Below are 23,404 nucleotides of genomic sequence, written 5' to 3' on the forward strand. Positions count from 1 at the left end.
AAGAAAGAAAGAAAGAAAGAAAGAAAGGTTAAGAATACATGGAATTCGGTTCTAATATAATATTTTTTAAAGTTTCAGATTAATAATATTTATGATTTCACGATTTTTTACAATTAAAATAGATTCGATAAAATTATTATGTTTTTATATTCAGGTTGCCGCAACAGTGTTATTTTTGCATTCCCATACATGGAGTTGCTAATGTGATTTGGGTCAGGATAGGATTTTTTAATTTTATCGGATTCCTTAGTATTCTAGCAAATTTTTCAGATTTTATAGTTGAAAGAATATTATCCTCTTTTTTTTGTAAATTTTGCTATGCTTTTCTTTTCTTTTTATTCTTGGACCTTAAAAACTTTTCTAATTCATCATATTATTGTCCTTATTCAGAAGATATAGCCGAATTACTTATTATATTTAGCCTTTATCCTTAAATTTTTTTAATATGTTGGATTATGAATAAAAAATAAATAAAATAATATTTACAAATAATAAAGCCCTAATCGCAACGAATTTTACAATTAAACTATTTAGTAAAAATAAATATTTTTACATAAAATAACTACGCGAATGTTAAAATAGAAATCATTGTATAATCCGCGTTAACAAAACAAGCGAACATCGTCATTATAATTGCTTTAGTGCTTCCATAATTTTGTACTCTCTTTTAATCTTGGTACCAATTTTCTATGGGCAATAAATTTTTTTTGAATAAAGCACGAAACTAAAATAAATACAGTATTACATATGGGCCTTAATGTTTTAGTGCCTTAAAAGTTCGGCAAGCCTTCTTTAAGACTGCAATTTAATATGAGACTTAGATTCATATTAAATTTGAATATATCCCGATCTAAAAATATAATGAGATTTTAACTATTTTACTTATATACCTGATAAATAAACCGAAAAAAAACAACTGTATCTATAAAGGTTGTAGGATAATAATAAGATTTGAAAGTATTTTTAATCGGCCATAATAATTTGAATCGCAATTTAAAAATCGATATAAGAGACCCCAAGACCATTATAGTTTTTATCTTTTTTAAAACTTATTTCTGAATATTGATTGTAAAAGCTGATTGATAAATTAGTAAGTGCAAGCGATACTGTGTGCTTTTATAATTTTATTTTACCAATAACTTCTCATTATATATTGTCTACCAAATGAATTCAGAAAATATACAATTAATTACTAAACAGATCAACTTTCAGAATAATTAAGTCACCTTTTAATTTGATGTTCGGTCAATATTTTGTTTTAATTTTTCCCTTTATAGTGGGTGATGGATTATAGAAATAGGGCTTCCACTTGTTTAACGAACTTTAACGAATATTTAAAGATATTATTTTGTTATTGTAAAAACGAATGAATACTCTAGTAGAATTCATCGGAGAACGAGGATTATTTTATTCAAAATTTAGGAGTGTCGCTCCCGATAGTGATATCCTTTAAATAATTTAATATGATATCCTTTTCTCTTTTTATTCTCTTAAAATAAATTAGATCATAAAAATTGACGAGTAATAAAATAAATAATCTTTTTAATTTCTATCTGTTAAAATAAATCATTTTATTAAATACATATGCAAAAAAATTTCAAACGACAATAATTACGTTTACTTCAAAAAGTTAATTATTTGAAATAAGTATATATATTTTAATAAATAATAAAGCGGAGCTCCGGGAAAATTAAAATTACCTAATAAAAAGTTATCTGAAGCGCTGTGGGCTGACCAAAAGTAGGTAAAATGTGGTTTTGGGACGAAACTTCATTAATAAATTTCATATCCTTCTTTGGATAAATCATGACAGATAGTGCTTGAGATTTAGTTTGGATGTTATCTACATAATATCTGTGTTTTGGGTGAGTGATTTAGTATCTAACTTCTTATTAAAATTGTCCATAGTGAGGTAATTCCAAACTATTAGAGAAATAGCTTAAAAATGTTTATAATTAAAAGAAAATATGGCCACCTTATTTATTTTTCTTACCTTACGATAAAATATTTTAAACATGCAATTTTTCACAATATTTATATTTACATACTTTTATTAAGCTTAATTAAATAACAATTCGTGGCAAATAAAATATAACTACAAAATATTTAAATGTAATATTGTGTCTTGTCAATTTTCTGACAAATAATAACGTTCGACATGTCTTGATTCTGTTAAATCAAATCACTTTTTATGATAAATTCAGAAATTCAAAATGAACAGTAGTGAAAATGAAAGTTTAATCGTACATAATCTTCAAAACTGGGTTGATGTAAATAGTGTCACTGATAAATGCTCCGAAAGTCAATACAAATTGATGTAAAAAATATCTTATGAACTTTTAAATATTTTTACTTAGGAAAGATAATAGCCAAATTAAAATTTATTATATTGGTGAACATGATGAACGAAATTATTTTCACATGCAAGAAGCCGAAGAATTATATTATGTATTTAAGGGAGAATTGGTCTTAAGGTGTTTAGATAAAAGTGGAATTTCAAAGGATATTCATATTATGGAAGGAGAGGTTTATATATTTTTATAAATATTGAACATAAATATAAAATAGATACTTATTTATTAAATAATTGTATTTTATAAATAAATCTCTATTGTAGTAGCTAAGATTTATTTATTATTAATATGCCATTATAATATCAATAAATATAAGCAGGTTATTTTAAATATTTTTAACTACTTATGCTTTATATGTACAAGTTATTAATTGTCTAATATAAATAATATTAATTCAAGTGTAATTTAATTTATATAGATTGCACTTATTTTTTAACATTAATATTTCTATTTTGGCAAAATTAGATTATTACAATGCAAAAAAGTATTTTAAGCAAATAGTTATGCTATCTACCAACTTTTAATAATTTATTGAGCACATTTTTTGAATTTTAATTGGCTAATGTCTCTAGAGATGTAATTTATCATATAAATTTATGCTTTGATGGGAGCTAAACCCCTCCCCTTATTATATTTTTTGATTTTTAGCCCCTTTTCCAAATTTTTAGGAGCTGAGCTTCCCCCTTTTAGTTTTATTATTTTAATATCAATTTTACAAGTCACCACTGTTTCTGCTTTATTTAAAGCAGGGATGTGAACCCTCTTTAAAATGGGTTTGGAGACCAGTAAAATAATGACTTATTTAAAATAACTTAAAATAACAGAAACATCTTCTTTTTTTTTTAAAAAAAAATTATTTTAATTAGTGCCATAAAAATAATTTATCATAATTATAATATATTTGTGATTATATTTCTCTTTATCTTACTAACACGTGATTGTATTTTTCTTTATCTTACTAATACGAACAACAATATCCTAAAATAGATATTTTTATATATTATCCTTTTTTTATAAAAAAATTTTTAAAATCTGCTTTTACGGGGTAAAATTTTGGAAATTTTTACAAAAAATGACCAACTCTTAAAAAGATTCCACGACAAAAAATATTTTTTTTAAAATTGTTTTAAATAGAAAATCTTTTATAAAATGAAAATCCTAAATATTTTTTTATATTATTTTTAACATATTATATAAATAAAATGAAAGTTTAAAATAAAAATAAATAAAGTTTTTTAAAAAAAAAGCTTGGACCTTGAACCCTAAATTTTAAAAAAGAGTTCGGATTTAGGTTCGGCTAAATATTGAGGGTTCTGGAGAGTTTAGGTTCGGGTTCTCATCCCTGATTTAAAGAATAGAATGAGTTTCACAACCAACAAATATGGTACTTCTCTAGAAAGCATCATATACAGTCCCACATCTAATGGATAACTTTAAAAAGGAGAGAAGTTCTTTGATAGAAAATGACCTTAAGGTTGCAGGATTTGGCTAATAGTAAAATGAAAGAATCTGGCAAAGATTCAAATTAAGTGAAAAGAAGATATTCATAATAAAATTTTTTAGAAATTACTTTACTGTGTGGATACTTATATATTCATATATATGAATGAGATCCATGTATCGAAAATGAAAAAACAACAATCATGGGTAAATGAAATCTTTTAAAAGAAAAGATTACAGGCCAAAGAAAACGGAGAAATGAAAGATACATGGATTTATATATTTAAATTTGTATAGATATTAGTGGTATTAAATTTGTTTTACATTATTTTTAAAATATAATGATATGAATAAAAAAAAATTATTCCTATTTATCGATAATATTATAAAATGTAGTAACCCCCCTCCCCTCCCTCCATCTACCATATTTTTAAACAATTACCATCACTACAATGCATACTCATTGACTTAAGCAATACTCATATTTGAACAATGCATACTCATTGACTTAAGCAATACTCATATTTGACTAATGTTAAAATTTGACTAATAAAAAATAAATTAGTTATTTTCAATGTTGGGTAGATATTCAAAATGGTTATGTTATTATTATTGAACACAATCTGATTATTAAATGCATTCTATTAACACCCACCAAAAAAATCCAATGATATATTTGCGAATTAAAGCCGCTAAACAAAAAGAAGATCTTATACTGACAAACAAAAATTATATCAAAAAAATTAGGCGCCCTATGAAAAAGTTGGGTATTCTTACAGTCCTGCCAGCTTTAAAGTGACCTCTCCCAAAACTAGGCTCTCGAATCTAGATTTGCTGAATTATAAAGCTTGGCAAAAAATTAGAAACTTTAGTTCATCAAAATAGGCTACAACCTTTTGGATCTTTAGACAAACTTGGAGAGAAAAAAAATTGTGAAGTTATGGCCCTTAATTTAGCAATGGCGTTCCATCGGTGGAATACAAGATTCTGAGGTGTTATACTTAATTTTTTAAAAAAAGAGGACCAATCAAAATTCAACAAATTTTATAAAAACTCGATATTTTGGGCAGAACGGATAGATGTTCTAGACCTCTGGTACCATCTGTTAAGCAAAATCTTCAGGTTTTCCGCCATATTGAGTTAGCCATTTTTTAAAAATCGACTCAAATCGGGTCCGGCTATGGTTCAGCATGATTGTAACAATTAATACGAGTGACTCTTTTCTTTCTAGTGTTTTTAAAAGATTTAGAAACGCGACGTTTCTTTACGCCATACCAGTCGGCGTTCAATGTTATCAGCTGATCTTAATATTATACCCTTCAAATCGACACAATTTTAGTGCACAAATTGGGAAATAACTTAAAAGATTTATTTCGCATAAATAGGGTTCGGTCAATGATCAAAATTTATTCTTCGAAGAAAAAAATAATAATAATTAGTTTATTATCTAAAATTTAATAAAAAAATCAAATAAAGAATTTATTTATTTGTTTATTATTTGTTTGAAAAAAACTCTTTTTTTTCCTAGTGGAATGTAATTTTCGGCATTTCAGATCTTCAAATTTTTAAAAAAAAATATACATGGCTGCTTATATATTATTTACATTTACAATTTTCTAGCCCTCAAAATAATTTTATGTTAGCTCCGTTTTTTTAATTTTGTAAAGAAGAAGTTTTAAGAAATCCGTTGCTGTATGGATTTCCCAGCATCTGGAAAATTAAGATACCTACACCACCACACATATTATGTCTGATTAAGAGGACATTGCTCTAACAATCTTACCGAATGTGAGAAATTTTTAAGATAATGCATATTTCGTCTAATCGTGATTAATCCTTATTATCTTAGTGAACATTAGAAAGAGGTCTTAGTGATAGCCCCCAAAATCAGCATTTTTTTTAAGGGTCACCTGTGAGTTGTCCTATTAATGTGTGTGTGTGGCCATCAGCCCCTGGTCCCTGATTTATATTTCTAAAAAAAAAATGGCAATAATTGAACTTATATTCGAACTCTAATTATCCATATGCTCTCTCTCTCTCTTACTATAAAAAAATATTTTAATTTCAATAAATCCATTTTTTCATCTAAGAATATAGATTTTTTTAAAATTAATTTGGCAATATCATGAAAAGTCTGTTTCATCTCCCTTCTCATCATTTAAAGATAAATAATAATTTAGATTTTAATAAAATATTATATTTATATATTATCATAAATTTTCAAATATTAAAATATTAAATAAAAAGCCATTATTATTCTTTATCATAATGCAACCATGACCTTTTTTATACTTTAAAAAAAAAAAGAAAAAGTAACGCATTTATAAAGACCCAGGTTAAATGACGATTAATAATTTTGTTAATTATATTCTTATATAATAGTAATGTAATGTAAATTACACTTATATTTCTGGTGGAGTGGAGTGTAAATTCCATGTGACCCAGATCGATTACATTTTTGGGTTCGATCCTTTTTTTAACATTTAGATAAAAAATTTTTGCGTACCGAGATAACATTATTCAAAAAGTGCCAAAAAATGGCCTCTTTTTCGAAAATTAATTACGATTTTTAAAAAGAAAATTGTGACAAGATATCTTTTTGTAAGGCTATTTAAGGTCTTTTTTTCTTATTAAAATATTAAGGATTTTTTTCATAAAATAATGATTTGTCGCGACTTTAAAAGTTATATAAATTTTGAATCTGAAAGCTTAGGGTGTTTCTTGTTTGTTTTCCGACTTTCCTCGATGAATTTAAATATTTTATTTATCCATTTATATTGTATCAATATGTAAGGAAAAATTTAAATTTGGGGACCAGCCATAGGTTTTTTTTAAAATTATTGTTTTTAGTTATTGATTTTTTTTTTAAAAAAAATAAATGAATGAATATTTTTTAACAAAAATAGATGGCATTTTTGTTTCATTTTTTAAACACTCGATATCATCATTTTTATGATAGTTTTCAATCATTCTTAAAAAGAAAAGTGGGAAGAACAAATATTTTTTCTAACCGACCCCATATTTTACCGATCGTTACAAACCCGAGTGGCCAGTCAGCTGTCGAGGGGTTCCTATTAGGTAAAACGGGTTGAAATGTGGCATGTTAGAATCGATATCATAGCTTGTCTCGTCAATATTTTTCCTTAAAAAAATTTTTTTTTTTAATGATAAATTGTAATTTTGAGTGAAACGTGTAAAAATATGATTATTTATCTCCTTTTTTTTTCCTCGAAATGTATGATTTGTACGAAGAATTAACCTTCTATTTTAGCTTTGATCGAAATATCGTTATTTTTATAAAATAAATGATTTTTTTTTTAAAAAAAATAAATTCGAGGAAGTTTTGTGGGGGGGAAAATATTTTCGTGTAAAATAAAATAGGTGGTAAACATGATTAAATAAAATTATTTAGGCCATACATCGATTGCTAAATATTTATTTAACGCGCAACTTCCGGTTCGAAAACTTTTTTTTCGAAGACTTTGTTCGAGGAGGATTGATTCGCACGCGCATGCGCGTTAATAAAGGAATTATATTCTGTTTAACCGCGTTGAAAAGGGAAAACATACATTACAAAATAATTCGCCAAAAAATAGAATCATCGTCATTATCCCTACTATCCGTGTAACCTTCATCTCCTCTCGAAACTATTCCTTTGATGATTGACACTTCATGAATATTCACTTACAAATAAAAACAGACTATTACGAATCTTTTTCTTCCTTAGGAACATAATTCCTGAGAGATATAATGTGGGATATATTGGAAAAAACTTGATTTTTACCGGGATTGTATTTGAGCATGCGTATATTATGCCTATCAGAGACCTGCATGGGACTAATTTTTTACGATTCAACCTGCCTCGACCCGAAAAATAGACTATTTAAAAAAGAGTTTTATTCCTTCTGTTACAATACTGACATATTTTGGATTACCCGATATTTTTTTTTCCTAGTGGATGTAAACTTTTATAATCCACAATTATTCATTGTTTTAAATATAAATTTTAAAAAAAATAACCAGGCATATATTTAATAATAGTGACCTAAAATTCACAAGTCCGGGGCATGTCGGTCCGGGACTGGTCGTGCAATTTGTACCTCTGCAGGTCTCTGATACATACTGATCATGGCAAGTATCGAACCATGTATGGAGACTAGATTTGATTGGCATACTGTCATCGAAATTTACTGTTTTAAGATAAAAAAAAATAGTATTCATTTGGGATCCCCCAGATTTTGACGAAATTTAACGACCTAAAAATTGTCTAAAATATTACCCAGAGTTGTTGGAATTCTTTACACAAGAATGATAAAATTCTTAATTTAGAAATTCCGAATATTTTATAATTAAAATCTTCAAATTTAGGAATTTTTTTTAAGTAATAATACATACACTACAGATCTGCAAATGTAGGCCTGGCCTGGTCGGGCCTTAAAATTTTTTTAAAATATTAAATTTATCGATTTTATGTTGAATTTTTTTATGTAAAATAAAAATATGTGATTTTATTTATAGAAAGTAGACGCCATATAACATGTGATGTATGGGGATGTTAAATTATAATATTATAAAAATATTACAAGATGAAAATTGGTCGGTTACTTTTAATTTATTTTTATTTTACTTTTTACAACAAATATATTTATTATTTTTTTGTCTTACTTTAATTTCTTCTTTTTTAAAACATACACCAATTTTTCTTTTTCAATAACTTCTCTCAACCAAAAAAAATCAACAACAAATTTTCTTCCCAGAATTAATAACGAAAATTTTTCCAAAAACCCGATAACTAACTTTTTATTATTTTTTCTTTTCTTTTTATATTCACAATACAACTTAATAATAATAATAATACTAATATACTGAAGTACACTAATCCTATTTAAAACAAATAACTACAATCAACTTCTTTTAATGACTATATTATAAATATACTATCAACTATATTGTAATTTAATATCCCCAAACATCACACTTCCCCCTTTACATAAAACCAGAGTCCCCGTCATCTTCATCCTCATCCTCCGACAGGATGAACTCCAAAAGGTGTTCCAGCTCCCAGTCTTCCATAGTCATTCCGTTTCGTTCCCCTACTCCAATCTCTCCCAGCTGCATGAGCTCCTCCCACGCCAGGCTTTCATCCGGATCCGTCATGGTTTCCACCACCGCTCCCCTCATTTGCTCCAACGCTAGTTGCACCCGTTCCCCGTTAACTTCCGGCTCCTCCGCATTCTCCTCTTCTCGGACTTCTGATCTTCGGTCACGCATCGTCTGCCCATTTGTTCCTAGTTGTTCCTCCCTACTCGACTCCACCCGCTCAGTTGTCCTCACATTTGAAGCACTGGGACCAATTTCTCTTTGTGGAAAACCGCTTTTATTATTGTAATTGCTCGTATTGCACTCTCCTTTATTATGCCCAAATCGACCACAATCCGCACATCTTGATCTCTCCTGCTTATTTGGACAATACGGAGCTGTATGTCCTAACTTTCCATACCCAAAACATTTTGCCTCACGGCATTCTCTGAGCATATGACCTGGTTTTCCAGAATTATAACAACTCATTACCGGTGGTGGAAACCATGACGGATCCGGGTGAAAGCCTGGCGTGGGAGAGCTCATGCAGCTGGGAGAGATTGGAGTAGGGGAACGAAACGGAATGACTATGGAAGACTGGGAGCTGGAACACCTTTTGGAGTTCATCCTGTCGGAGGATGAGGATGAAGATGACGGGGACTCTGGTTTTATGTAAAGGGGGAAGTGTGATGTTTGGGGATATTAAATTATAATATAGTTGATAGTATAATTATAATATAGTCATTAAAAGAAGTTAATTGTAGTTATTTGTTTTAAATAGGATTAGTGTACCTCAGTATATTATTATTATTATTTTAATTCAATATTATATTATTTTGCGCAATCGTTTTGTTAAAAAAAATATTATTATATTATTAGTATTATTATTATTATTAAGTTGTATTGTGAATATAAAAAGAAAAAAAAATAATAAAAAGTTAGTTATCGGGTTTTTGGAAAAATTTTCGTTATTAATTCTGGGAAGAAAATTTGTTTGTTGATTTTTTTTGGTTGAGAGAAGTTATTGAAAAAGAAAAATTGGTGTATGTTTTAAAAAAGAAGAAATTAAAGTAAGACAAAAAAATAATAAATATATTTGTTGTAAAAAGTAAAATAAAAATAAATTAAAAGTAACCGACCAATTTTCATCTTGTAATATTTTTATAACAAGTAGAAATATTAAAAACATATATCGTTTATTTTGAGTAATTATAAGAATTAATTTTCTATATTTAAATAAATTCGTGAGGGCCGGGTCGGATAAAACTTTTTTAAAAAAAATTTCGGGTTCGGGCCGGGTCGGATAAAACTTTATTAAAAAAAATTCGGGTTCGGGCCGGGTCGGGTAAAACTTTATAAAAAAAAATTCGGGTTCGGGCCGGGTCGGGTAAAACTTTATAAAAAAAATTTCGGGTTCGGGCCGGGTCGGGTAAAACTTTATAAAAAAAAATTTCGGGTTCGGGCCGGGTCGGATAAAACTTTATAAAAAAAATTTCTGGCCGGGTTTGAAAAATTAGGCCCGATGCAGATCACAAACATACACATCGTGTACGGTATTTATATCATATTCTACGACGCATAAAGGAAAGATGATTTTAAGATCATCTTTAAAGAAGAAGAAAAAATGAACGCCTTTCTCAATCGTAAATTAGCGAATGGCATATATAATACCTAGACTAGACTGGCGATTCATTCATTAAAAGTGTACATCAATGCAAATCAGCTGGAGACGCCATATTGGTTACACTGTAATCATTATCGAAATTTTAAACGAGAGCCTAATTTATTCCTATATCTGACGCAAACTTTATTAAAGAATTACCGGATCATCGAGGTAATAAATAGTAGTTTTTAACATGAGAGATAGTTTACTACATGTGTTACCAAAATGGCGGTTCCAGCTGATTTGCTTTTAACGACGCTTAAAAATGACATTTTAATGAAGGAATCGTCAGTCTAGGTATTATATGTGTCATTGAAATTGGCGGAAATCGTTTTAACCGATATCAGTTAGCCTTTAAACTTACAAATGATACTTAACCTCATTAAGTTCTGAATTGATAAAGAATAATGATTCATTTTAAATTACTTATATATCAAGGAAAGAAAAAAATGGTGAGCTAACTCCCCTCCCACATGTCTTTTTTCGCGAATTATTTGTAAGATAATATTGATTAATTTATCAATATCTTCTCTTTTTGTTTTTTAAGAAAAAAAAATTGATACCCATTTTAGTTCGGATAGCAGTATTCGCTTTCCGTTTTACGGATAGCAGAATTTGTTACCGGTTTTAGACTCGGGTATATCAGTATTATCCTTAAATTAGAAACTACTACCCCCCTAATATTACATCGAATTAGCAGTTAGAACCATTCATTCTTTCGAGAAACGTTAAATTTATCTTACGATGATTAGCCTTAGTCCACAGTCAAGGTCATCCCCTTTTTTTTAACGAAAGAAAAATATTTAATAGACTAACTACATTTTTATATATGTAATTAAATTAATATTTTTCTTTTTTTGTTACACATTTAGGATCGATAAATTGCAAATATTTTCATTTACATATATTTATCAGAGTTGTTAAAAGATACTTTTTTAAATGGATCTAGATACAGATACATCGTGTAAAATAATATCTAGATAGAGATATTTTAATCAAAAATGGCACAGATACCAGATTTTTATATCTAGATACAGGATTTAGATACTTGTATCTAGATCCTTTAACAACTCTGATATTTATATATAACTTTTATAACCTTTGTGTATGTATGTATGTGTTAAGGGGGCGGGGACGGAGGGTTTGTTTATTTATATATTCAAGGGATCCGAACCGAACCGGTTAAACCGCTATAACCCGGTATTTTTATCGAACCTGAACCGTTATTTTTACCCGAACCTAACCGAACCGATATGTCAATCGAAACCCATGAAATAAAAGAAGGAAATGGGGGAACATTAACGAATAATTTTGACTAATTTTTTTTTTCGCCAGATATTTCTGTTGCCATCTCGGATATTGCACTGTGTCAGAAGATGTCACAATCTCTCGGCTCTCATGGTGGAACGGGAACGCTTGCCTAACGAGATGGATAATCTCAGGTTTTTTAATTAAAAAAAAAATTTTTTTTTGAAGCGGTCATTTAATTGAGGAAAAATGGCGATCATGGAACCGATAATGGCGTATTTTTATAATATGGCGCTTAAAATAGGGTGCTTAACAATGACATATAATAATACCTAGACTGACGATTCATTCATTAAAATGCATTTTTAAGCGTCGTTAAAACAAATCAGCTGGACCTGCCATTTTGGTAACATATATAGTAATTATTCTCATGTTAAAAACTACTATTAAATTGATAACTTGCTTCCTTATTATCTCGATGATCAGGCAATTCTTTAATAAAGTTTGCATCAGATATAATATAAAATTAGGCTCTCGTTTAAAATTTTAATATTTATTACAGTAACCAAGATGGCGTCTCTAGCTGATTTGTATTGATGTACACTTTTAATGAATGAATCGTCAGTCTAGGTATTATTATATGTCATTGGTGCTTAAACCATAAATTCTATTTATTTCAAACGTAGTATAATAATGACAAACGAGACATTTTTGGAATTTCGCTTTTTTATTGTTGTATTTTTTTTTTAATTTCGAAAATAAATTTAAATCGATATTTTTTAGATATTTTTTTTTTTACAAAATTTAAATTATATTTTATTTTATATATTATTTTTTTTAATTTAAATTTTTTTAAAAAATTAATTCATATCATTTATTTGTAATATGATATAGTTTTTATTTTTTTATTATTTCTTGGAATTTGAAGAAAAAAAATTTTTTTTTTCTTTATCCAATAAAATTTAATAATTTTATACAACCTATATAAATATATTAGGCATAACAAAATAATCCTCGCGAAATATAAAAAGTTTTGGGGGTAAGCTTAGATCTCGGGAAGTAATCAAAATACGCAACTTAGCCTCGTTTATGTTGAGAGGGAAGTACCGCTATGTCGCGTCGCTCTCGCGATATGGCACAAAATTACGTAATGTATCGTTTAGCGATAAATTAAATTACGCGCCCATTGGGTGACGTTTCCGTATTTCGCGCTTACTATAAAACGAACCCTAAGTTTTTACCGCTATTATTTTTTAGTTGAACATCGCGTTTAAAAACCTCGTTTATAATAAACGCGAAGGCGCTTAAAGTGAAGCGTATTTTATCGCTAAACGTTAGCGTAGCTGTCTTAATTTGACACTATTTCGTAAATATCACTCATCATTCGAGCGGCTGCAGTTCGCGCTTACTAAAGCACTAAGGCGGTTTTTAACTTTTCGTCAGCATCAATCTATTCTTTTTTTTATTATATTCAACTAATGTCAATTACTTGTCGAACTGTTCATCAAAAAACAGATCTAACGAAAAATAAACATCTTAGAAACGTCAGGATAAAAAGAAAAATTAATTTATTAAAGTTAAAATACCTCTTTGTATTTATATTAAATATAAGTTGGTACACTATCGACAATTCTACCACTTCCGATCTTAGCCATAATCAAACGATCGAATCATTTAAACCCGACGTAACGGATTCCGAAGTCGGGTACGCAGTTAAAACCGGGTCTACCGGGTACAAACTAACCGGATCCTCGTCCCATACCATCATCTCCAAAAGCCACGAAAACATCATGGACTCTAAACCGGATCTCGATGTAACCGGAAATAGCAATTCTCAAAATGTCGACTTTTACTTGCCCGATAATGATTTAGAATCCGAAATCTTCGCGTAATGCTTTCTATTTTTTTTTAAAAAAACATGTTTTTAAAACTTCTTTAAAAATTGAGAAAATCTGGTCATTCACGGGATATAGCAACACCGAATCGCGTGATCTTCTCAATGATGACGTGGTCGAAAAAATTATTTTCTACATATTGCATGTTAAAAATGGCGTATATATATTTTTTTAATCATTAACCCCCCCCACCCCACTCCCGGCCACCCCCAAAAAAAGAAATGATACAAAACCGGGTCCTTGTCTCCATCCTCCCACCAACCTGATGTCCATGGTTATCCCGGAAAACTCCGAATTCTCGTCCCCAGCCAATTCCAGAATAATCCCCTTCTCCATTTCCGGTCAGCCCTTCGTTCCACTGACGGCCCTCAAAAAACGATCCCCTTCCATCATAAGCAACGCCGAAAATTATCACTGCACTCCCGGCCCTAAAATGAAACCGTTAGCCCAGACCTGGTTCCACTGCTTCAACAATTTCAGGGACCTAAATCACGCGCTACAGGTTCTGAAAGGCAGGGGGGCTATCAAGTAACTTCATAATACATTTATTTTTTTTTCTTCTTCTCTTCACTTATTGGTGTCCTGAAGTCGGAATTTAAATTCGATCCATTTTAGAGGGTATTTTTTGGTTGAATGTTGTAATAGAGTTTTGAACCAGATTTTGGATCCCTCAATATATTGGCTTCAAATTTTAGGATTGGGACTAAGAATCTAATTCGAAGAACTGATTCAAGCTTTGCCGAAAATACTACACCGTTATAATAAAACTATTCTTAGCTTTTATTTAGTTTTTTTTTACCTTTCATTTGTAGTTTTTTAAAATTCGAAATTTATTAATCAGGAAAATTGGCGAATCTGGAGAACCACACGATACCGCTCATATGACTGACGAAAGTAACTGATATGATTGATATATTAGGGCAAGGATAGGACAAAAAGTATCCTTAAAAGGGTCGATTTCTCAAACTTTTTTTTGAGGCTTTAAATTTTAAATCTATGTCTCTCTTTTTTTTTAAACTTTCGTACTCATATCTAAATATGGCCGCCCAGGAAACGAATTTATGGGGGTTGGGTTGAAAATCCTTTTTTCCAAATATCCTCAAAGAACGGGCTTCACAGACCACTTATCTCTATGCTAGTGAGGTTTCTAAGTGGGTGGCCGAGTTATTGGTTGCCTAAGTTTAGCCTATATTTTTCTCTCTAAAGCTCAAATTTATAAAAAAAAATCCTGCAATCGATTAACGGGAAAATCGATCTTGGTTCATCCGGGTGCTAGCTGGGATTCTAAATCTTTTTTTTTTTTTACTAAAGTTCACGATAACTAAAAGCCTTAATTTTTTAGCATTCTAGCACTTATATTTTTGAAGATCTTCAGGGATCATCGCATCAATTAGAAAAAAATTCTAAGCAACAACTCCTAATTCTTACATAAAAAAGGTTATGGGATTTATTCTAATTTAAAAATAATATTTTTTTTCCTTCAATCCAGAATCAAACTATTTTTTTTTACCTCCACTAGGAAAATCCATTAAAAAAAACCAGATTTTCAAAATGACAATTAATTATTATTATTTTTTTCTTCTAGTTAATTGTTCATCGTACAAAATATTCTTTTTTATATATATAATCAAATTTTAACTTTAAAGTTCGCGAATAATTTTTCAAAAAAAAAACACCTTCAAAAAATGATTGAGATAAAAAAACACTTGAAAATACTAGGGAATAGTGTTGTTAAACGGCTCGGCTAACTCAATATTTTATCCAGAAAAATAGGGTCTAAGCCTCAAGATTTTTCTTAATATATGCTTAGACCTTTGTTCCTTCTATGAGCATAATCTTCAGACTTGCGTAATATTTTTCTGGATAAAATATTGGGGTTTAGCCCTTTTTTAAAAATCGGCTCAAAACGAGCCGTTTAACTACACTATTTAAGACACGTATCTTTGCAAAAAAAAAAAAATTATGTAGCTGGAGATGGTTTTTAAATAAATATTTTTCTTGGTTAACCAATTGTTATATCCGCATTCAAAGTGGAGACTGACCCACTTTTTTACGTCCGTGCCGCCAAAAGTCAATCTCATCATTAAAAATGATATATATATTGATTTTCATTTTTAAACAATTACGAGTAGCGCGTTATAATAACGTTCTGTAAAATTTGCCGGATCGAGAAGTCGAAATGTTTTGACTTCAGAATTATTTGCCGGATCCCTTTCTTAAGAAGGAAGGTATCGGAACGGATGCGATATGAACATATATATCATTTGCAATGACATTTGACGGAACGGATGTCAAAAGCGGATCTTTCTCCACGCTTTGAATGCAGCCTAAAATATGTGTTTTGTAAGATTCTTTAAAATGAACATTGTAAATAATATTTAGAAACAATTAATTATATATCATAATAGTGTTTTTTTATCGATTTTTATTTATTTTTTTTATCACGAAAACGAAAACTTGGCGTTCCAGTTTTTGTTATACAAAAATTAAGATTGGTAATCGGTGACATCTGCCTATTGTAATTTTTTTTTTTTTTAAATTTTGGGGGTAAACAAATTATTTTTCTTATAAGAAGGATTCGAAAAATTTTGAAATTAGGTTCTTAAATTTTTTTTTTTGAATTTTAAATATTAGAATTAGTGGTCGGCATCGGGCCTAATTTTTCGAGCCCGGATTCCGGCCCGGATTTTTTTTAAAAAAGTTTAACCGACCCGACCCGGCCCGAATTTTTTTAAAAAACGAGCCGGGTTCGGGCTTAGTTTTTGCGGATCTCTAATTAGAATCATTATTTTTTTTTAATTTGTCTAATTTTATTTAGTAAATCTTTGACGCAACGACACAATCTAAAAACCTGAAAATAATAGGTCATTTTTCATACTTAGAATCCTTTATGTTTCCAAAAAAAATATAAGATTGAACCACTCTCTAGTTAAACTTGCATGTTAGGTTTATAAATATAAAATTTTAAGCGAATTCCCTAAGGTGGTCGGTCCAAACACCCCGCTTATTTAAAGGTTCAGCTTTGATTAACAACATTGTGATGGAGAAAGAAGAAGTAAAATCCTTTATCATTCATAATAATTTTCTAAGGTTCAAGGCATGACGGATCTACAGGTTACCCGCCCTGCGATGATCTAGAAGATTTCATCCACCCACCAGTGGCGTTGGATCTTTGGGTAGATAGGCACAAGAACGAAATAAACGAAAGAGGCTGTCTTTCCTTGTTCGACGAGGACGATTACCAAGTCAAGGTATATGCCACTCTTGTTCATTTCTCCCCAATTTCGAATATTCGTATGAAGCCCATTTTTTTTTTAAAAAAAGGCGATTAAAACCTTTCCACCATTGAATAAGTCAGCTGATTTCGAGAATATTCCTGGCTGAGACTAAAAATTTACGAATTTAATTTATCATTTTTAAATGATTAGGTGTTGGTGTACGGGGTAGGAGAGCACATAGGCAGGAACAACGCAGCGGATATCTTCGTGTGGCAATACATGGGTTCCTGTGACTTTACCTACAACGACGATAATCAAAAGCACGCACTCAAGAAAAAGGATGTTCTTATCGTTCCTCGAGGCACTAGGTTATCATTCATTCATATCTTTCGGGGGGAAATAGTTGACCGTAATATGATTATTGCCACATTGCAACCGCCATTTTTTTTTATATCCGTAAATGAATGAATGGTTTTAAAAAGGGGCGAGATGTAATGAATATTTTTTTTACACTTATTTGTTGATAATCTAAGAAATCGTTTTTTTTGTGCTTAAACCCCCCCCCCCCATCTTCCCCTTGAAATTTTTAAATAAAAAAAGTGTCATCTTTTGGTAATGTGGTTTTTTTTTAAAAAATATAGATTAGCTAAAGTTTTACTATTATTATAACATCATTCTCCCCTAAATATTATATCAGATGGTAAAGTTTTTATTTAAAATAGGAATCTTTAATTTAGTAACTTTTATCTTTTGCCATTCAATTTACTACTATCATTTATCAGGGAGCCCTTCTGGTTACGAATTCAGGAATAAAAGATTTTTCTAAAAAGAAGAGTCCAGGATTGGGAACCAGCAAAAAATGCCGGGATTTCTGGGAAGTGTTCGTTTATATCACTAATAAAATATCGAATCGAGATTTTGTCATAAGGGGGAGGGAGATCATACCTTTTCTGTCAATTTTAATTTTAATGAAAAATTTAAATAAACAAACAACTTATTTTAATTTTTATTTTCTCTCTTGTATATTTTATTATTAAAGTTATACCGCTATTAATCAACCTAACGCGTTGACGTTGCACATTGTCATCGATCCTCGAAAAAAATCTTGAAAAATTATTCTTCCAACATTTGAAAAAACGAAATTTGTAATTTAGCCATTTCTTTATTTATCCATTGGTTATATTATTTTATGTACGATATTTATTAAAAAATTATTTATATGATTTATTCGTGTTATAAAAAAATAAAAGTCGCGGCTTGAATTTAAAAAATTTGTCTTTGACGGAAGTAAGAATTTGAAAGCATTATTCATATTTCCGGTATGTCTGAATTTATTATTCAAAATTTAAATATTTTTTAGTTATCATGATACATTTTAAGTATAGGGATGTAAAAATTAAACATTTCGCGAGTTAGCACTAATTAACGGCGTATACAAAAAATCATATTTTAGAGATATGCCAATCATGACCCGTTCCATTACCCTGCCCAAGCCTTCTTTAAATATATTTCGGGCAGACCAATAATTTTTTTCGGGTCGAGTTTTTCGGGACAAAACCGGGCCGAAAATTTCGGGCTGGACCGGACTTGGGAAATTAGGCCCGATGCAGATCGCCATTGTTTATATCATATTTTATATTACCCCGCCGCGAATTCGCGCTAACAGTGAACGTAGGGTTAGGCCGCGTGATACATTTTTTTGAAACCACCATTTTAAAATCGTTTTTCTGCCTCTAGCGCGAGCTATAACCTCACGCAACCGCCAAAATATTAAAATTTAAATATATATTTTTTTTATCATTTCACAATTTATTACACAAGTTATACAGACAGAAGTTTAATCATCGTGTATGACATTTATTATCCGCAAATTTAACCGATGTTAAAAGTTTAAAAAAGGTTTTTTATATTTTTTTTAAGGGCTATAAAATTATTAATTTTGATGATTGAAACGTATTTGCCGATCCACATATTTTTCACCGATCCGATCCGATATTTTCCGATATTGCTTCAAAACTGATCCGATATTTTCCGATATTGCTTCAAAACCGATCCGATATTTTCCGATATTGCTTCAAAACCGATCCGATATATATCTGATATTTATAACCACCCCTATAAGATGGATGCGCAGACAAGGTAGCTAGCTTTCGCTATTTTTTTTAAGATAACGCGGCGGAGCTACCGCTACTGAAAAAAAGTATCGCGCTACTTTAATAGCACTAGTATGATATATCCATACGATACCACTAATTTTTCGAAAAATTTATATTTTATTTGGCATACCGGCAAAAATTTTTTTTTCGCGCCTTAATGTGTTTAATAATTGGAAATGGGAAAAGAAACGGAACAAAAAAAATTAATCGCGCTTAGAAATTTATTTTAACCGAATATTTAAAATACTCTCAAAAATTAAATTTGTTTAAGTTCACGAAGCTGAGGGAGTCTAATTGGTGTTGTTGAACGGCTCGTTAGGGTTAGGGTATTTCATCCAGAACACTTTTGTTTGTAGATGGAACAAAGGTTTGGAGATCTATTAGCCAAATCACGAGTGTTAGGTCATACTTCTTCTGGCTAAAATACCGACTTTTTAAAAATGGGGCTCAAAATGAAGCCATTTAACAACACTAGGAATGTATAATTTGATATTGAAAAATGTGCGATGAAATATTGGTCAGAATATATTTTCCATGTGGATTATAGTAGTTATGATAAAATAGAAAATACAATGTTTATTTATTTTTTTCTCCCCGCAAAAAAAAAACAATATCCCCCTTAACTAATAATTTTTTCTTAAAATTCTTTTTTTCCTATTAAACACGAGGAACAAAAGGGTGTTTTTTTTAATTAAAAAAACAAACTATAAGCATATTAATTGCATGAAAGGCTATTGTGTATTGTCTATAAAAAAAACTTTAGAATCAGATTTAAGGGAAGGTCGGCACCGTTAAGTCTTTAAATAAAACTTGCTCACTCGTAAGGAATGAGAGTTGGGCAGGTCTTAAAACAAAAAGGATTATAATTACAGATTTCTTGTTAGAAAAAAACATTTTTTTAGAATTTTAACGGGTGCAATTTTTTTAAAAAAAATCGCTAGATGTGAGTAGATGCGATGAGGTAGATACTTAGTTGACTGCAAACCTGTCCCAAAAAACCCAAACCCGTCAACCGAGCCTTGAGTTGGGTTGAGCTATTTGTGATAAATTTATTATTTCAGGATGAGTTGGGGGCTAGGATCAGGTTGGCTTGCAGGTTAACTGATCACAAGATATCATAGGCAAGGACCGGTTTACCGAATCGAAATCCGTTCGAACCCGGATCGATCTGATTGGGGTAAACATTTTTTCCCATCTCGATCGGATTTAGGCCACGATTTCAAAATTTATTAATTTTTTTAAAATAATTTTTCCAATAAATATCGTATTTTTTCAGCGGTTCGAATAAAAAAAATTCCTCAGATTTTATAGAAAAAAAAAATAAGTGGTCAGATTTAACGTTTTTTTGATTGGCGTATAAGTGACTTAAATTTACCCAATAATAATTAATCGTTCAATTTTTTTGGAAATAAATATTCCCTAATTCGGCGTTACAAGGGGGGGGGCCATTAAATTATTTAAAAAAAATTAATTGTATACACCTGTTTATTTTTACATATTTATACGTGCGCATGCGCGCGCATGATTTTACCGTGTTTACGCCAAAATTACGTCAACGTTAATGTTAGGCCTTCGCCGCCATATGTTTTTTTTATTAAATATATTTGTAGGTTTTCCCAATAATTTTTTTTTTAAAATAGAAAATTTGAATATAAAATTTGTTTAACCAGAAACCTGATGCCAAATTCTTGAGCATACATGGTTCAGGCATCCGTCTGAAAAGCCGACGGCGCGACGCTACCATCTGGGGATTATGACTGAACGCCTCTAAGTCAGAATCGCTCCTAGAAACGTAAACGATATTTAGTCGCGCTTCGGAGAACTCGGAAATACGGTTCGGATTTCCGGTTCGAATCGAACAAAGTTTGAAGTCGGAACCGCGTTTCGTTACCGACAACGAGGGCGTATAGAAAGGGATTCTTCTTTACGGTTGCTTTATTCTAAACCGTTAGAAATGAAGGAAACATTAGCCAGAAAAATATTGCCTAGGCCTCGAGATTTGATTGGTAGATGTTCAAAATTGCCTAAGCCTCGCAATTTCATTGGTAGATGTTTCAAACCTTCGCGCCAGCCACCTATGAAACAAAATCTTAAGGGGTTGCATAATATTTTTTCCCGATAAAATGATTGAGTTAGCCGTTTTTTTAAAAAAGCTGCTCCAAAATGAACGGTTTAGCAACACTGCTGGAAAATGATTTCTTATGAATGCGAAATAAATTATTTTATATTTAAAGTCCAAAATCTGCACACAATGGATGTAAGTTTTTTTAATAAAAAACAGAACTTTACATCTTTTATATTTGTTAAATAATTTTTGATTGGTTGAAATGAAATTATAATTTTTGATTGGTTAAAATGATTAATTTTTAAGTTTAACAATTTCTCTTCCTTTTCTATTTTTTTTTATTCCATTAATTTGAGTTATATATATATAAATCACAAAGATACTTTTTTAAAAAAAATAAAATTTAACATCAAATAACCTTTAAACGCATTTATAATTAAATACCCGCCGAATTCCATCATTGAAGGATTAGAGGTAGATAAACCAAAAAATGATTAAAATGCGATTCTTATAATATACAATACAAAAATTTTAATATCAAACCTAGAGCAGTTTATAAGGTGAAAAATCAAGGCAAAAAGATGTAAAAAAAACAATAATTTATGTGTGGGCGATAATATAACTGTATTTTCGATATCGAGAGCGACATTTATCTATCACATCACCCATAAAATTGCTTAGTTATTTATATTCTAAGCAATTGCATCGCAAACTTATCACTTTTCCCGATTTTAAAAATATAGCCCAAACATCAAATGTAAATCACAGGCCCTGCCAACTGAGACATGAAAAATATAGTGATCCATTTTCCTTTAATACCGGATGTATCAAATGACGGAAATATCAGAGCATTCACAATAGTTCTATGGTATTCTAATAAAGGACTTTCTGAAAGAAAGAAAGAAAGAAAGAAAGAAAGAAAGAAAGAATTTATATCTATAATTAAATTTAAACCTGATATTAAGGCTAAAGCTTTGAATATTATTTTAATATATTAATCTGTCGATGATTGAAGGAACGTGACCGATATAACATCCATTAATTTTAAAGGGCATTGTTTGTAAGCATAGGGGGTTCAACAGTGAGGTATCTATGCGTCATCATAGAATTTTGGGATTCCTGGTAATCTCTTGACGATTTTTATAGTTATCGCTAAGAGATTTCAATGTCAGGAAAACAGAGATCCCGATTCTAATTTGTAGCCCCTAACATATTAATATTACTGGTTATAATTCCATGGGGGGAGAGTTTATGATATTGATACGGCACCACCCGTTTTATCGATAATCTCCCTGCGCTAATGTCCTCATATCGCGTGTAAGCCATTGCGTATCCGTCCCCTACATCCTAATTTATTCAAAATTGTATAAATATTAAAAGAAGTCTGCATGTTATCCCTACTCAATTCAGTAATAATATTATCTCTACCATTCCCGAAATTATTATCAAGTAAAAAAAAGCCTATGCTGGTTCTACCAGACAAATAATATAACATATAAACAACACGGATCAGCTGGGAGACAAAATGATTTTTTTGTTGTGACTTATTTCCAAGAATAACCATATAAATTATTAATTATCCTTTAATTATATACATGGGACACAATTTCTATTTATTTATTTATTTAATAAAATATATATATTATTTTATTTTAAATCGATATAACATAAAATGATTTCTTTCAAAACGGCGATATTTAAATGATAATAAATATTTAAAAAATTAAAAATTAATTGATATAAAATATTTTAAAAATATAATAATTTTAAGAAATCGATCCAATAATAATTTTTTTGAAATTTATATCTTATAATTAAAAAACCAAAAATATGAAATAATTCTTTGATATATTTTCAATAAGCAATGATTGGAACTATCGATAAAACGATCACAGGGAACGTGACAGATATCACCTCCATAATTTTTAAGGACATTCTAGGTAAGCATAGGGAGCTCAACAAAACGCTAGTGAAGCATCTGTGCGTCATCATAGCATTTGGAATCCCCGGTAACCTCTTGACGATTTTTATGGTGATTTCTAAGAGACTCCATTGTCAGGTTCAGCAAAGATCCCGATTCTATTTTGTAACGCTGGCATTGGCCAACATACTAATATTAATGGTTTTAATTCCATGGGTGGTTTACGATAGTAATAATTATTTTAAAAGCCAATATACGCTAATTTTTAGCGTATGGTTCGGCAAATTCGAGTGGTTCTTGGAAGACAGCATCGCCTGTTTCATCGATTATCTCCTGGCTCTGATGTCCTTGGATCGCATGCTCGC

The 23,404-nt window shown here is 30.1% G+C and overlaps 1 protein-coding gene across 1 annotated transcript; it reads left to right on the forward strand.

Moving 5' to 3' along the window:
• The first annotated feature begins 2,172 nt into the window (after positions 1-2,172).
• LOC135927918 (uncharacterized) lies at positions 2,173-18,145 on the forward strand. The gene is made up of 9 exons (XM_065464186.1): positions 2,173-2,317; positions 2,358-2,526; positions 11,872-11,978; positions 13,397-13,672; positions 13,899-14,207; positions 14,521-14,573; positions 16,770-16,930; positions 17,108-17,265; positions 17,937-18,145. Exons 1-9 carry the CDS (start codon positions 2,214-2,216, stop codon positions 18,004-18,006), a joined length of 1,407 nt encoding a protein of 468 aa, XP_065320258.1. The 5' UTR covers positions 2,173-2,213; the 3' UTR covers positions 18,007-18,145.
• Positions 18,146-23,404: the final 5,259 nt, after the last annotated feature.

This window comes from Gordionus sp. m RMFG-2023, chromosome 4, assembly GCF_954871325.1.
Source record: "Gordionus sp. m RMFG-2023 chromosome 4, tfGorSpeb1-WG-v2, whole genome shotgun sequence".
Lineage (NCBI taxonomy): Eukaryota > Metazoa > Nematomorpha > Gordioida > Chordodea > Parachordodidae > Gordionus > Gordionus sp. m RMFG-2023.

Coding starts and splice junctions, on each gene's coding strand:
- LOC135927918 (XM_065464186.1), top strand. CDS start 2,214: ATGAACAGTAGTGAAAATGAAAGTTTAATCGTACATAATCTTCAAAAC. Junction 11,979..13,396: donor AACGAGATGGATAATCTCAG/GTTTTTTAATTA, acceptor ATTAAATATAAG/TTGGTACACTATCGACAATT. Junction 17,266..17,936: donor ATCGTTCCTCGAGGCACTAG/GTTATCATTCAT, acceptor TTATTATTAAAG/TTATACCGCTATTAATCAAC.